This window comes from Mandrillus leucophaeus, unplaced genomic scaffold (genome assembly GCF_000951045.1).
Source record: "Mandrillus leucophaeus isolate KB7577 unplaced genomic scaffold, Mleu.le_1.0 Scaffold321, whole genome shotgun sequence".
NCBI classification, from domain to species: Eukaryota; Metazoa; Chordata; class Mammalia; order Primates; family Cercopithecidae; genus Mandrillus; species Mandrillus leucophaeus.
The window spans coordinates 3,130,526-3,147,180 of record NW_012103377.1 but is presented as its reverse complement, the minus strand read 5'-3'; the positions used below and the strand labels follow the sequence as shown (position 1 = coordinate 3,147,180).

The window sequence follows — 16,655 nt, the reverse complement described above, 5'->3', positions numbered from 1 at the left end:
TACTCTTGTTTGCAGACCCCCGCTTTAGTCCTGTGAGCACCTATTATTTCCCTGTGCTTTGAACTTCTTTATTTTGCCCTAAAGGGTTTTTTTCTTTTCTTTTCTTTTTTTCTGTGCTACTTTAAGTGTGGTTTATTTTGAGGGCAAGATTATCATCATCTCCTAAAAGATTGAAAAATTAATGCAGAAAATGGCACAGAATGAACAATGTACCTTATAATGAGTGATTCTCCCACATCCTTTCCTCTGGCAATCCCGCTACTCTCAAGTTTTCCTTTATTCCTTTCGTGAATAAAAGAAAGCTTCATTACATTACATTACACAAACTATGTTTATTTTCAATATTTCAACAGTTCTATATTACTTTTATAGACTTGTTTTCATTGTTCAAGTAATACATTTTAAAATTACTTATTTTAATTTTTAATGTCTGTGGGTACGTATCAAGTGTATATATTTGTGGGTACATGAGATGTTTCAATACAGGCATGCAATATGAAACAATCACATCATGGTGAATGTGGTATCCATCCCCTCAAGCATTTATCCTTTGTGTTACGAACAATCCAATGGCAGTCTTTCAGTTATTTTAAAATGTACAATTAAGTTCAATGAATACATTTTTCTGTCTGTGTTTGCGTATCTTAGTTTGGGATAGAACGCATCATAATTTTCCTATTACAATTAATGAAAGTAATTTTTTGGTTTAATGGCATTTCACTCAGCAGTTGACCGTTCAGGAATGAATTCCTGTTGGTAAGTGATGGGTAGGTCTAACTTCAGGGGAATCCCCAAATTCCCCTCACCTCTGGGGGAATTGCAAGTTCAAGGCAGGTGAAGGCTACTTCAGCTAGGAACTCACGGCCACTATTCAATGTGAGTGGGGACGCTGAAAGTTGTGAAGAGATTGGGAGGAGGAAGGAAAGAGGAAAGAAGTGAGTCCTGGTGTCGTGCTTGGGTGACTGTCCTCTCGCTGTGCACAGGAAGCTTTGTCAAGCTGCAGACATGCCATGTATGGCAAAGATCCCATCTCCCATCTATCCATTTGTGATTTTCCCATGCCACCTGAGGCCATTCCTTGGTTTCAGTGTCCTTATTTGTAAAACAGAGTTAAAATACCTTTGCTATCAAGTATGTAGATTTACCATGAGGTTAAAGCAAATGTTCTATGCCTATATGAAGTATCATTGTCAGCTGAGCATTTAGAAGGAATAATTAGGGCTTAGCATGTGAGGTTCCTGAAGCTGAAGCTGGTTGTTTGTTGTTTGTTGTTGTTGTTGTTTTGAGACGGAGTCTTGCTCCGTTGCCCAGGCTGGAGTGCAGTAGTGCGATCTCAGCTCACTGCAACCTCTGCCTCCTGGGTTCCAGCTATTCTCCTGCCTCAGCCTCCCAAGTAGCTGGGATTACAGGCATCTGCGACCTCGCCCGGCTAATTTTTAAACTTTTAGTAGAGTCGGGGTTTCACCATGTTGGCCAGGCTGATCTCGAACTCCTGACCTCAGGTGATCCACCCACCTTGGCCTTTTGGTTTTTTTGAGACACAGTTTCATTCTGTCACCCAGGCTGGAGTGCAGTGGCGCCATCTCAGATCACTGCAACCTCCACTTCTCGGGTCCAAGCGATTTTTGTGCCTCAGCCTCCTGAGTAGCTGGGATTACAGTCACGCACCACCACACCTGGCCATTTTTTTGTATTTTTAGTAGAGATGGGGTTTCACCACATTGGCCAGGCTGATCTCGAACTCGTGACTTAGAGTGATCTGCCCACCTTAGCCTCCCAAAGTGTTGGGATTACAGGTGTGAGCCACCACTTCTGGCCCTGAAGCTGGTTTTTTGTTTTGTTTTGTTTTTGTTGTTGTCGTTGTTGTTTTCGAGACAGAGTCTTGCTCTGCTACCCAGACGGGAGTTCAGTGGCATGATCTCAGCTCACTGCAACCCGCCTCCTGGGTTCAAGCAATTCTCCTGCCTCAGCCTCCTCAGTAGCTGGGATTACAGACGCCTGCCACCACACCCAGCTATTTTTTGTATTTTTAGTAGAGACGGGGTTTCACCATGTTGGCCAGGCTGGTCTCGAACTCCTGACCGTGTGATCCACCCATCTTGGCTTCCCAAAGTACTGGGATTACAGGCGTGAGCCACCGTGCCCGGCTGAAGCTGGTTTTTAAGAGTTAGTGGCTAGGGCTAACTTGGATGATTTGTATTGCTTTTATTTCTCCCTTTCACTGTGAAGGGTCAGGAAATGTCGATGCTGGAGCTGCAACATTGAACATGGTTCCTGACCTTGTGGAGTTCATGGTCTAAGATGTATTCTAGAGTCAAGTCCAAAAACTCTTGGGAGAATCTCATACTAGGGGCCAAAGGCCTGCTAAGATGTGTTATGGAATAACAGCAACAAAGTAACATCAACAACCAATGAGCACAGGATAACTACAACACACCATGATGTCGTAACTTGGACAAAGACATGATCCCCTGACTTTGGTGCAACATGAAATGAGCAGAAACTAAGGTATGTTATGGAATAAGCCCCAAAACTTGAGAGAATTCCATGCTAAGGGCTTAAGCCCTGACCAAGACAAGCCAGACAGGATCATGAATGTGTGGCCATGTTATACTGAGCTCATCAGCACCTGCTGAGCTCCTGTGTCACCTCTAAAGCCATGTGCACAAGTTTTGCATTGAGATAATTGCTCTACCGGTTTCTAGGTATAGTTGAATTCTCTACCCCTACTCCCACTGCCCTATGACCTCCAGCAAAACAAAAGCAGGTAGGTAGTAATTGTGTTGTGAATTAATGATATCTATATCTTTGGATGATAAAATCTATATCATTTCAATGGTAGCATTGGAATATCAGTTGCCCTTCCCCATGAAGAAAGCACATTGTTATTGTTTAAATCATTATCATAATAAAAAAATCAAAGACCCAGTCATTCATCAGTCTTTCCAGTGAAGTCAACTGCCTTTGTTTTTTGTTTGTTTATTTTTGAGACAGGGTCTCTGTCACCCAGGCTGGAGTGCAGTGATGAGATCTGGCTCACTGCAACCTCCACCATCCAGGCTCAAGCGATTCTCCCACCTCTGCCTCCTGAGTAGCTGGGACTACAGGTGCTCACCAACATGCCCGGCTAATTTTTGTGTTTTTAGTACAAACAAGGTTTGGCCTTGTTGGCCAGGCTGGTCTCGAACTCCTGGCCTCAAGCAATCCCCCTGCCTTAGCCTCCCAAAGTGCTGAGATTACAGCCGTGGGCCACCACGCCCGGCCTGAAACCAATTGCCTTTTAATTCATCCTGGGGAATCTGCTGAAGTGGACACTTTATGTAAACGCAAAAACATCCTAATGAATGGCTGCCTCAGTAGGAGTGGCAGACAAAACACATGGTGCACTTTTCATCAAAAACATGCAAGGGAAAAATTTTTCATCATATCTTTTGTAGTTGCTAATAAACTTAATTCACGCACTTGTGTTTTTTTGTGGGTTTGTGTTTTTTTTTTTTTTTTTTGTACAATTCGCATCAATTTCCTCCAAAATGTCCTTTCACATCTCCTTTAAGAAAAAGTTCCAGTTCAAACCATCAGCCTCTGTAGGTTGTCTTAATTGCTACTTTGCACTGCACTGGACTATGACTGATTTTTGGCACATGCTATCATACACAAAGTTCCTAAAATAAAATGCTCCAGGATATCCTAGGAACTCTTAGAAGGCTTTAAAAAGGGACTCACACACTGAAAGAATATCTTTGATGAAGACAATTCAGGCAAGCAGAATGATTCTTGCAACAGAATTACATGATTAATTGAGAACCTGAAGTGGGTCCGGTGAATCCTGGCCACCTAACTTATCATGATTTGGGGGAGTTTCACGAGAATCCAGTTTTGATAAAACAATTGTTTTTTCCTCCCCAAGTGACTATACATTTAAATAGCTAAAACATCTGTTCAGCAACATAGTAAAACATGTATACTCGGAACGCTTGAGAGAAAAGCCTGCCAAACAATCGGTTGAGAGAGAGTTTGCTGAGGGAGAGCACCAAGATAAAGCAACGTTGTTTGTTTTGTCTAGTCAGGGGGAAAGCCAAGGCAACCAATATTTTGGTTTTTATAATTTTCATTTGTGAAGAATTATTTGAGAAAGGGTGGCGAGGGGAGATTTCCTGACGGGAGTTTTTTAAGCTGTCCATTAGTAGAAGAGCAAGAGAGCCTTGGATGTCAACGCCTCGCTCTTGAGACCAGCCACCAGACCACGAAAAGTGACTTTCCTCTCGTGTGCTCTCTACGGCCCTTCTGATGGAAGCAGAAACAGGGAGCAGCGTGGAGACTGGAAAGAAGGCCAACAGAGGCACTCGAATTGCCCTGGTTGTGTTTGTCGGTGGCACCCTAGTTCTGGGCACGATCTTGTTTCTAGGTAAGTGGAGTGCAGGAGGCCGGGGGAACTGGGTGTGTGTCGAGAAGTTTCCTTGTGCTTTATTTTAGCAAAACTTGTCATAACACAGGTATAGGGCTGTTTGCCTGCGTTCGTAGGTGGTGCATCTTTAGTTTCTATCAAATATGCAAATGATAAAGAAGCCTTTTTTAAGGAGCCTAAATAAATAAATACACCCAAGTACCAAATGTATAGTCCAGAAGGCAAAGTGGGTGTAAGTGGCTTCGAGTAGCTGGCTGATTCTGTTGCATTGGGCGGAAAAATTTTTATGTGGTACATTTAGCAAAATAAGTGTTTATGAATTCATAGTCACATAGTTTCATTTATATTTTGAGGAAAGACTTTACATTGTGATGAAAATCATGCTGGAGTGTCTTTCCATTTGACTTTTATTAATGTTTGCTTGAACGAATCATGAAATTTAATTCACAAAACACAAATCAGTCCTTTAAAGTGTACTTTTAATGATATTCTTCAATTCCTTTCTTATCCAGTGACTCTGCTGAGATGCAATTTGCTTTACAAATTAATACGAAGGAAAACAGAGGTTTTTTCCCCCAGGATTTGAAAGATATTGTGATTCAGTTATTTTCATGACTCTTGGTGAGAACGATGTACCCAGAGAGTATATAGGATGATAGAAGTGTATTCCTATGAAAAAGAATCAAATATCTTGGAAAGGAGTGAAGGATTTTCTAAAATTCTAGGCTTGCTGAACCCTTGACTATTACCATTTTAATTTTTCTCATACAACCCGTAATACTTCATTAGCTTGAACGTTATGTAGGAATGAGGAGATTCTAGGTGCAGTTTGAAATGTAGCAAACCTGGAAACCTTCCTTGGCATATACAGGATGCAGGAGGCCATGTTTATTTTGGCAGGGGTAAACCAGTAATTAAAAGAGGTAGGGTTGTGTGGTTGAAAACTCTGCTAAAATGAGCAAACCATCTTTCCCTGTTTTCTGTGGCTGAAGATTTAGGAAATTAGATGGGTTTATTGCTTTCTGGTAAAGCTAAATCTCCTACTCCTGCAACTGAATCTGTGGCTCTTGAAAACTCTTGTGAGATTTCTCAGTACTTCGGGTTCAGATAAGTGTCCTCTGCTGAAATTCAAAATGAGAGGGAAAATTCTATGGGCTACATGCTATGTGGAACGTGACTGCAAGGTTAGGTTTTGCAAATGCTCCCAAACTTAAAAATCCAAATAATTATTGTTTATGTAAAAATACGTACTCTTTTTAACGATATTACTACTGCATGAAACTTTTACAAAGCTCTACTTTTATGATTACATCCTGAGGCCATGGCATATCCGTTGAAAGATTCTCCATGGCAGCAAATCTTTGTTCTTTCAGAGAAAATTATTCTTAGGAAACAGTGTCGATGTTCTTAGAGCAAAGTAAAATTCATCAAGCCAGACACTAGTATTACGGATAAGGAGGCCTGCATAACATATGAAAGAGAACTTTCCTGCGTGTCCAATAACCTGGCTCTCACCTTGACTTTCTAAGAGGAGCTCAAATGATGTTAGAGAATAAGGGCAAACTAAGGCTGTGGCCTCTACAACTTTGCTTCTCAAAATGGGGTCTGTGGACCAGCAGCATCAGCATCACTGGAGAGCTTGAGCTCCACCCCAGACCCGCTGATCCACAATCTGCATTTTCACAAGACCCCCAGGGGATTGTTCGCAAATACAGGTTTGAGAAGCATTGCTTCAGGTGACCACATCTATTTGGATGTATACATTCAGGGATACTTCTTTTTGTTAAATATTTCTGCACTATTTTAGAATCACCCCCTTACCCCCTCTCCTCATCCCTCTCCTCAACTCTGCCACCCACCTCCACTCTGCACCCAGGCAAAGCGCTTGTCTGACAAGCTCCAGGGACCTGCCCAGCCATGCTCTTCATGACAATATTCTAGTTAGGGTCGTCTTCTCTTCAGGGGGCTTCCTGGTTGACTTTGCGGTATATTTCTCTGCCTGTCCACATTCACTTACATGCCTGCAATTTCTAGCATCCCTTCTTACCTCGTCTTTGTATCTGAGGCTCCGGGATAATCTTTCCTCGAAACCTTAGTGCTTCTATAGTAAGAGTGATTGCCAGTGGCCTTGCGGTGGCTTCAGAGAAGCTACAGGGCACCGGAATGGAAAACATATATGCCTGTAACCACTTTATTTATTTCCAAGTGTCCTTTCTTCTTCTCTTTCCCTCTCTTTCCTCCCCACAATCTGTTTCTCAGATGCACTGGCCCGCAAACTTTTTCTGTCAAGGGCCAGATAGTAAATATGTTCGACTCTGTGGGCCATACGGCCTCTTGCAACTACTCAATTCTGTTGTTGTTGCACAAAAGCAGCCACGGACAATATGTACACAAATGGGCATGGCTGTGTGCCAAGGAAATCTGATTTCTAGACACTGAAATTGGAATTTTATATACTTTTCATATGTCATGAAATATTATTTTTCTTTTTATTTTTCCCAACCATGAAAAAAATGTAAAAGCCATTCATAGCTCATGGGCTGTACAGAAACAGGCAGTGGATTTGGCCTACGGGCCATAGTGTGCTGACCCCTGCTTTCTGGCCATTCTTATGCTCTTGATCTGTGGATGACTCCACTGCATCCTGAGGACATTTCCTCTGGTTACAGAGAAATCTACAATGAGAAACCAAACTGCTATTTACAGGTATTTTTCAATGCTCCCAACCATTCAAAAGTAACATCTTAATTTTTATATTAAAAATATTTTCTTTATTGTCTCTATTTCATTCACTTACACCTTCACATTATCTGGGCTTGTTGATCCTCATTTATTTGGAGGATTTTAAAATAACCCCATCCATGGAGATAATGCTCTTCCTTGAGGGGTTGGGTCTGTCAGTGTCCCAATTAATTATATACACACACACATACACACACACACACACACACACACACACACATATATATATATATTTTGAAACTGAGTCTCACTCTGTCACCCAGGCTGGAGTGCAGTGGTGCGATCTTGGCACACTAAAACCTCCACCTCCTGAGTTCAAGCAATTCTCCTGCCTCAGCCTCCTGAGTAGCTGGAATTACAGGCACGCACCACCACGCCCAGCTAATTTTTTTATTTTCAGTAGAGATGGGGTTTCACCATGTTGGCCAGGCTGGTCTCAAACTCCTGACCTCAGGTGATCCGCCCACCTCGGTCACCCAAAGTGCTGGGATTACAGGTCTGAGCCACTGTGCCCGGCCTAATTAGTTATATTTAAAACCTTCCTTCTACTCATCATTAGATAAAGATACCTGATTTTACTTCTTCAAGGTTTTGGGTCAAGAATTATTTCTCATGAAAGGAATAAATCTTTAATGATTTTATTAGCTCTTTTGTTTTTTAAAATAAGGCTAAGATCAAGAAGATATTGTCCAGAATTATAAAAATATTATTATTATTTACAATAAAGCTTATTTTTGCATTATAAAAAAAGAACACATGCTCACTAAAGAAAATTAGATGAACATATAAAAATTGACTGTTGGGGAAAATTCCCCCTGAGGTTCTACCACCCAGGCATAGTGGAATATTGCACACTAATCTTTATGCTGCCCATATATATATTTTTACCTTTTCTTTTTTGCTTTATACAGAAATCAAAACATATCTTTTTGCTAAGAAACTTATTTTCTTAAAAATAGGACTGAGATGGACTGGGCACAGTGGCTCACGCCTGTAATCCCAGCACTTTGGGAGGCTGAGGTGGGCGGATCACGAGGTCAGGAGATCGAGACCATCCTGGCTAACATGGTGAAACCCCGTCTCTACTAAAAATGCAAAAAATTAGTCGGGCGTGGTGGTGGGTGCCTGTAGTCCCAGCTACTCGGGAGGCTGAGGCAGGAGAATGGCGTAAACCCGGGAGGCGGAGCTTGCAGAGAGCCGAGATCGCGCCACTGCACTCCAGCCTGGGCGACAGAGAGAAACTCGTCTCAAAAAAAAAAAAAAAAAAAAAAATAGGACTGAGATGTTTCCTAGGCAGTTTTCTTGAATAGTTTTCTTGAATCTATAATGTAACACAATGCAAAGAGGCTGCTTGGAAGATGGCAGCAGAGAAAAAAACAAAGGAAAAGAAGGCTCCATTTACAAAAACTTGCCACACTGACTAGTAATCTATAGGTCTTCCATCTCTAGCAGAAATATAGGCACAGCCGAGCTTTCTGATCCTTCCACAGAGGGCCTTGGTCCCCATTCACCTACCACCATCCCTCTCCCCATGGCCACATCTCCAAATGATTCATTGTTTCTGCTCACAGAGCACAGCAAGAATGAATTCCCCAGAATTTCCTCAGCTACCACAAATATTTTTGAAATCTTAAACTCACATCTGCTAATGCCCAGGTGCTACCTGGGGTTGACAAATGGGCACCCTTCTGTACTTCTGCAGAAACCTGTTTAGATAATGTTGCCAGCCAGATGGGGACATTAAGCCATTGGTGAAAAGCCATTTCAATTTCAGACTTTTTTTTTTTTTTTTTTGTGGAAGAGGGGAAAGGAGGAAATAGCTGGAAGCTTGTTCCACAGAGTTGCAAATGTCTGGTAGCTAAGCTGGGCCTGGTGGGCAGAGGGTTTGTGGGGTTCAGGGCAGGCGGAAAATGACTGTTGCTACTAATAGGTGATTGAGATATGTTCAGTATATTCTTTACCCCTACTCCTTTTTTGGTCCATATCTGTATGGATGGTTTAGATAAGATCCAGAACTCTAAAAGCCATACATGCTAGCTTTCTATTTCCACTCTGATTGCCTCCAAATGACATAGTTTAAGTTTCAATTTTCCCATCTTGAACATGGGCATGGAGTTATAACCAATAGAGTGAAAGTATGAGACTTAAACCACTGATAATTGGAGGTTGAAACGACTTTAGAGAGTATCTCGCCCAGTGGTGCTCATATTTGAGCATGTATTGGAATCACCTGGGGGGCTTGTTAAACTGCAGATGGCTGGGCCCCACCCCCAGGTTTTCTGAGTCAAGATCTGGAGTGACTTTCTAACAAGCTCCCAGGTGCAGCAGCAACAGCTGCTGCTGCTCTAGAGACCACACTCTTAGGAGCTCTGGTCTAGTTATACTTACTTATCTTACATATGAGAGAACTGAGTTTCAAAGCAACCAAGAGTCTTACCAAGGTTATGTAGCTAGCAACTAGAGTCTGGTTTCGTGACATTGAACCAACTGGGTTTTGGAATACCGTGTCAACACTGAGAAGGATGAACTGATATCAAATGTGTTGCGTATGTTTCCGAGGGTGGTTTACCGGATGGTGGTCTGCTACAAGTCAGTCATTTATTTTGGTCTGTTTTTTCAGTGAGTCAAGGTCTCTTAAGTCTCCAAGCTAAACAGGAGTACTGCCTGAAGCCAGAATGCATCGAAGCTGGTAAGTCACAGTTTTCCATCCTGTGTCAAGTTATAATTATGGTACCTTGGGAAGTGGAAGAGAAGACAGGTGATATTTTTAGTATTCTGTTTGCTTGAGGTTTACCAAGCACTAAATGCAATTTTGAAGAAATTTTAAGTTTATTTTCAAGTTTTGGTGCGAAATAGTGGATCTTAAGTTTCCTGTTTTCTTTTTCCTTGCAAAAAACAGCTGTGGTGTTCTAAGCGTTGTTGCAAGGGAATCAGGAAAGGGGCTTGGAAGGCTGAATGGCGTCTCTTAAGACCCACAGGCAGAGAACATTGGTCTTCCTATGGCTCCGCTGGCTATAGATTCCTCTTTAGCTTAAGCAGTTGCATATTTTCTGGTCTGTGGGTCTGACTTGCCTGCCTCCAAGCAAGGCTCCTTTGTAAATAAATCCATGCTTCCATTGCCAGTGGGAATCCTTTTTTTCTTTTTTTTAAACAGAGACGGAGTCTTGCTCTGTCGCCCAGGCTAGCGCGACCTCAGCTGACTGCATACTCCACTTCCTGGGCTCAAGTGATTCTCCTGCCTCAGCCTCCCTAGTAGCTGAGATTACAGGTGCCCACCACCACGCCCGGCTAATTTTTGTATTTGTAGTAGAGATGGAGTTTCACCATGTTGGCCATGCTGGTCTCGAACTCCTGACCTCAAGTGATCCACCCGCCTTGGCCTCCCAAAGTGCTAGGATTACAGGTGAGAGCCACTGTGCCTGGCTGGGATCCTTTTTTGTGTCACACGTTGCAAGTCAAACTTCTCTTGAGGTGACCAGGCTGTGTATCAGTGGGTATCCCAAGGTGAAGATGACACTTAAAGTTGCCGCAGTTTTGCCACAGTGTCTTATCCCATCGAACTTATGTCTGGAGTCGCCCCAAAAGCAGCGACAGGGAAGTTCCCATGAGGGAGTACCCCATCCCGAGATGGGGCCAGTTGGGATTCCAAAGAAAGAAGCACTCAATAAATGCCAGGGCAGCCGGTCAGTCCAAAGCATTTATTAGTGCAGCTTATGTTGAAAGTGCTGCAGTGTATCCTCAAGACAGTGAGAGAAAAGGGGTGTTCTACTTAGGGTATTTGGGTGTGGAGACTATATGACGGTTTAAGGAATTTGGCTCAGAGCCAGTACTGGTTTCTTTCAGTGTTTTGTGCATCAACCTCGATACCTTTATCAGTGCCTGGGAATGTCCAAGGGTCCAGTTTGGGCCTAAGCCTGCTGGGAAAAACCTGCAGCTAGAATTAGCTGGGCATGGTGGCTCATGCCTGTAATCTCAGCTACTTGGAAGGCTGAGGCATGAGAATTGTTTGAGCCCAGGAGGCGGAGGCTGCAGTGAGCTGAGATCGTACCATTGCACTTCAGCCTGGGTGACAGAGGGAACGTCTATCTCAAAGACAAGACAAAACAAAACAAAACAAAACAAACCGGCCACTGGCTGGGTCACAGAGTGATCAGGGTATTCTGTCATTTTTGGTTAGCACACCGAAAGCAGCGGGGCAGGAGGAGGAGGGATACCTGGGGGTCCCACACACAGCCATTAGATTTCCCTCCTAAATCAGTGTTAGGGCCTAGATTTGAGGGAGCCAGATTCCAGCCCTCACCCTCATTCTTTAAGTGGGCAGGGACACTTTTTTCAAAAGGAAAGTCATCAAACAAGTTAAGCATGTGGCCCTTTCACTTTCCTCTTGGTCTTAAGAGGTTAATGAACAAATTCACCAAATATTTGTTGCACATCAGGTACTGAGTTAGGTTTTGGAAATAGAACAGTGAACCAGGTATGGGAAGAAAGACAATACGGCAATTAATGCAAGAAGAAAATTATGAAACTGGGCGTGGTGATACACGCCTTTAATTCCAGCCACTTGGGAGGCTGAGGCTTGAGCCCTGGAGTTGGAGGCCAGCCTGGGCAAATTAGTGACCCCCTGTCTCTAAAAGAAAGAAAGAAAGAGAAATATCAGTCAGTGGAACACGTTACAGAGAAAATTTAACACCTAGAACAATGTGATAGCAAGTGACAGGATGGCTAGATTGAAAAGCCTGAGGACATGACCTTGAAGGTGACCTTTGAATGCTGAGGAGGGAAATGCTGTGTGAAGACTGAGGCAAGGGCTTTCCAGGTGGGGGGAACAGATGGGGCAAAGGGTGGATAGAAGCGTGGACTTGAGGAACGGGAGGCGCTTTTGCTAGGTGAGGTGCAAGCGATGAGGAGTCCATGGGGGGGCCCAAGTGCCAGGGAGTTTGGGCTTTCCTTAAGTACACTCAAAAGCCTCTGGAGGCTTTTATGAAAGAGAGTACATCTTATGAGCATTTCAAAAGATGTCTCGGTGGAGGGCTCCATTAGCGGGAGTCTTTCCTGATGGAGAAGAGACCATAGGGAACAAGAACAGAAGAAGGTGACTCAGGTAGGTTTATTTCCGTATGCCAGGTGAGAGGCAATGCTGCCTTGAATTCAAGAGATGGAGAGGGAGAATGGGGGAAGGATTAGGAGGTAGAGGGCCTATTGAAGGATTCGATTTGGGCTGTGAACAAAAGCAGACAGTTGTGGGTGATGCTTAGATTTTTGGTGATGGTTGGGCAGTGGTGTTTGTTGAGATGGGAAACACTTAGGTGAAAGAGTTTGTAAACTCTGAGACCTTATACAAAGGTAGTGGCTTAGATAATTGTGTTAGTAGAGTTCTTTTTTTTGTTCCATTCTTAAATGATCAATATATCTGTTTTAACCAGGCTGTGTGTTGAGTGACTTACAGGCACCATCTCATAAAACCTTCAAAAGATCCCCGTTGAAGTTGGTGCTATCACCATCCTCACTTCCAGATGAGGAAATGGAGGCTTCTGGAGGCTAAATAACTGCCCAGGGTCTCATCCTGAGTTAGTAGCAGAACTGGACTTCGTGTCCATGTCTGGCTCCTTTCCATCTTTTCCTTGGTGATATGGGGCCATGACAGGCAACTCTTTTTGGCCCTGGAACCATCTGGGAACTCCCAGGCCCTTTCCTGCTCCAGGCTTGAGTAATTGACCTGGGGTTTTCTCCAGTGGCGAGAGGATGTCATGGAGTAGGGTGAGAGAGCAGGCGGAACTATCAGGACAGGTTTTAGAGTTTATGTCACCCGGTGCTTTGGCTGTGGTAGGGTTCTTGCAGATGTGTGAAATGGGAATTTTTGAGCTCATAAATTTTCAACTTGAGTTTAGAACACATTTTTTGTATGGAAGGCCGCTTATTTTGTGAGTTTTCGTTCTGTATTATACATCATAATAATGCAAGTGTAAAACTTACAGCCTCCTGCCAGCTAGTGTGTTTTGCCTTGCTGTCCTGTTTTTAATTTTCACATTGACAAATGGCTTTCTAATGTTGAAAAAATATATACTGATTTTGCCGTTTCTGTAGTGAAAGGCTCACCAAAGACACAGTTCTCTTTAGTGTAGCATGAGCCTCAGTGTGCTCAGGGGTCTGCAGAACAGCTGTTGAGTACACATGACAGGAGAATTGCGGCCAAGCCAGGGCCTTAAACAAGAGGCTGTGCGTGCGTGGGCGTGCGTGCTGAAAGTTCAGAAGACTAGAGTGTTTGATCGCCTTCTGGACCATTTCTGAGCAGGTGCCAACCATTTCTGAGATGCCTCCTCTCCTTAACTCTCCTCTTCTCTGTGTCCTCTTATTTTAATCCCTCTTTCAAAACAAGAGCTGTACGAAGAATGCAAAGAAACAAGGAAAGGGCATGCATGCTCATGATCGCAGATAAGGGCAGACAGAGTGACTGGGTGTGAAGCATGATCTAGCTATTTACAAGCCACATGATCCTGGGCTAAATATATAGCCACCCTAAGCCTCAGTCTCACCACGTGTAAAATGGGAATAACAGTTTTTACTTATACTAGTTGTGAGAATAAAAGAAAATAATAATAGACTGGGCCCGGTGGCTCCCGCCTGCCACCCCAGCACTTTGGGATGCTGAGGCAGACAGATGACTTCAGGCCAGGAGTTCAAGACCAGTATGGCCAACATGGTGAAACCCCTTGTCTACTAAAAATACAAAAATTAGCCAGGCGTGGTGGCACACGCATGTAACCCCAGCTACCTGGGAGGCCGAGGCAGGAGAATCACTTGAACCTGGGAGGTGGAGGTTGCAGTGAGCTGAGATTGCAGGTTGAATCTGCACTTCAGCCCTAAGGGGGAGGCTGCAGTTCAGCCTGGGCAACATAGTGAGACTCCGTCTCAAAAAAACCCAAAAAATTAAAAAAAGAAAAAGAAAATAATAATGGTAGTAGCAGTAATCTAGGTTCACAATGCTAATTCTGAACCCCAAACCCAGAAAACATTGTAACCCTCAGTTGGCAAGATGGGGGCCTGATCTCAATTCCTGTGATGGCAAAATTGGATCTTAACTCATGTGAGGCTGCTTCAGATTTCATTTATCCTACTTATAAGAATATGCATATGTTTCCCAATGGAAATATTAATGCACTTGCTTCAGGCCTGCCACTCCAGCCATTGCTGAAGTATTACATGATCGGTGGTTATATGCAATGTATTTTTTTTCTAAAATCTGAAAAATCTATGAGCTCTGAAACATATCTAGCCTCAAGAGTTTCAGATAAGTGATTGTAGAATTATAGTTCCCAGATTTAGCTGAATACATACATACATACAGGATGCTCAGTGAAATTTGAACTGCAGATATACAATGACTACTTTTTTTGGTGTATGTCCCATGGAATATTTGGTACACACTTATTCTAAAAAGTGGTTGTTTATCAGAAATTCAAACTTTACCGGGCATCCTGCATTTATACGGTAATGTGCCCAACACTATTCTAAGCACTTTACATATATTTAATTTGCATCATGATTCTATGGGGTGCTATTATTATCCCCATTTTCAGGTGAGGAAACTAAGACGCAGGTTAAATCACCTGCCTAAGGTGTCTTAGCTGCTGCATAGTGTTTCTGTCATTCAAACACAAGTGGTCTGGCTCTAGAGTTTGCCATGATATCATATTGCTTAAAAAGGGCTTAGCGTAGTTCCTGGCAAAAAGGAAATACTCAATATTGGTGATTTTATTATTGTTAATTATTATTATTACTACTCTCTCCCTTCATCCTTGATTAAATCTAAAGACAGAGGCTGGTATTTAGGATGCCTCCACCTCTACCACATAAACACCAGCTGGAGACTGTGTGACAATTAACCTTATATACAATGACTTGGAAGAGTACGCAGCCTGAGCTTTCACAGATTTCCTTCATCATCATATTTCTTTTATTAAAACAAGACGCTGGGTTTTCTCCACGGAGCTGAGTAGGGGGAAATGCGTTTCGGTGTCTTGACAACTATGGTCCCTTGCAATTTGAAGTCACAGTTCCCCTGCAGAAAGTGCAGCCCTGTGCCCCGCTGTGAGTTGTGAATGATGGATTGGGAGGCTGAAGCTAGAGTTTTCTCACTCAGCAGGCTTCTTTCCAAATTCAATGTGAGTGATGTATTCCCCAACTTTTGTATCAGGGCCAAGGTCAGAGCTGACCTTGCAGTTTTTCTAGGTACCTGCAAGAATACTGGCGAGATGGAGAGGATACATTTGAGGGTTGGGGGCAGGGAAAATTTGAGAAGGAGGCCGGAAAACAGTGTACGTATGTGGATAAAAATGCGTGTGAGGGCTCCTCTGTGTAACTGTAAATGTTGTGTGGGACTGAGACGTGTGATCCATGTCTCTGAGGTGTCACATAGCAGATTCATTCTGTGGCTGCATACAGTAACTGTATATATAAATATATATGTATAAATACCAACCAAAAGAAAGATTTTGTTATGTCCTAGCACATTTGCACATTAAATATTAATGATAAAATAGTAGCAGTAAGTGCAAATGTAATTAAAGACAACTGATGCTGGTTCTGAAGCATGAAAATGTTAAGCCAATTTGAAATTTATCAAACTTCCGAGTCTTTTTTTTTTTTTTTTTTTTTTTTTTTTGTAGAGACAGAGTTTTGCCATGTTGCCCAGGTTGGTCTCCAACTCCTGGGCTCAAGCGATATGCCCACCTCAGACTCCCAAAATGCTGGGATTACTGGCATGAGCCCCAGTGTTTGGCCTCTAAACCAATTTTTGGCTAGTTTTTTTTTTTTCTTTTTTTTTTTTCTTTTGTGTTGTTGGGGGAGGTTTGAAAATGGTGGGGATTTTGAGGGCCTATAGAAATTAGAATGTTTTTATATTATTCACTTCATTGAAGACAAAAGGCTGTTTGAAATTTTTGTAGAAAACTAGGCTGGAGAAATATCTAGCCTTATTTTTAAACCTGAAGGAACCACACATGTAACCAAACTGTAAGATATGTATCAAAATTTACACAGATTGTACTTTTTTGGGGCAGTTCATTCATATTTAGCTGAAATCTCATTGGGTTTTCATTACTTCAAACAAAAATATATTCTGGCATTATTTAAAGTATGAAAATTGCCCAGAATGTCATCTTTCCAATGTCATTAAAATATTGGCTAGTTTTTAAAAAGTCAGTTGGTACATATCTTTGTGCTAGAGTGGTAGCCAGCAATTGTATGGCAGTTGGAAGGGCGTTGGAGTTCAATATTGGGAATTTTGGAAACTTCTCATTTTGTAATGAAGGGTTTTCTTTTAAAGCTCATGGTTACGTATTTATGCACACGTCTCCTACCTATGGGCTGTCTTCTATATGTAATTGTGTATGGGCTTATGAAAGAGGAAAAAAAAAAAAGGTAGATCAGTCTATTGTGTCTTTCTGTTAACTTATACACGTACTCAGTTCTACCGCTAGACCTGGGTCCCTCATTTAGAACACCCTAC

General features: G+C 42.6%; 1 protein-coding gene across 2 annotated transcripts in view; it reads left to right on the top strand.

Annotated features, from left to right (window-relative positions):
* Positions 1-3,604: 3,604 nt before the first annotated feature.
* PHEX (phosphate regulating endopeptidase homolog, X-linked) overlaps positions 3,605-16,655 on the top strand; it is a 224,577-nt gene continuing 211,526 nt past the window's right edge. For both annotated transcript variants that reach the window (XM_011988020.1, XM_011988019.1), the window contains exons 1-2: positions 3,605-4,405; positions 9,768-9,836. In XM_011988020.1, the coding sequence (XP_011843410.1) occupies positions 4,288-4,405; positions 9,768-9,836 (187 nt within the window). In that variant the 5' untranslated portion in view covers positions 3,605-4,287. The remainder of the gene's footprint in view (positions 4,406-9,767; positions 9,837-16,655) is intronic.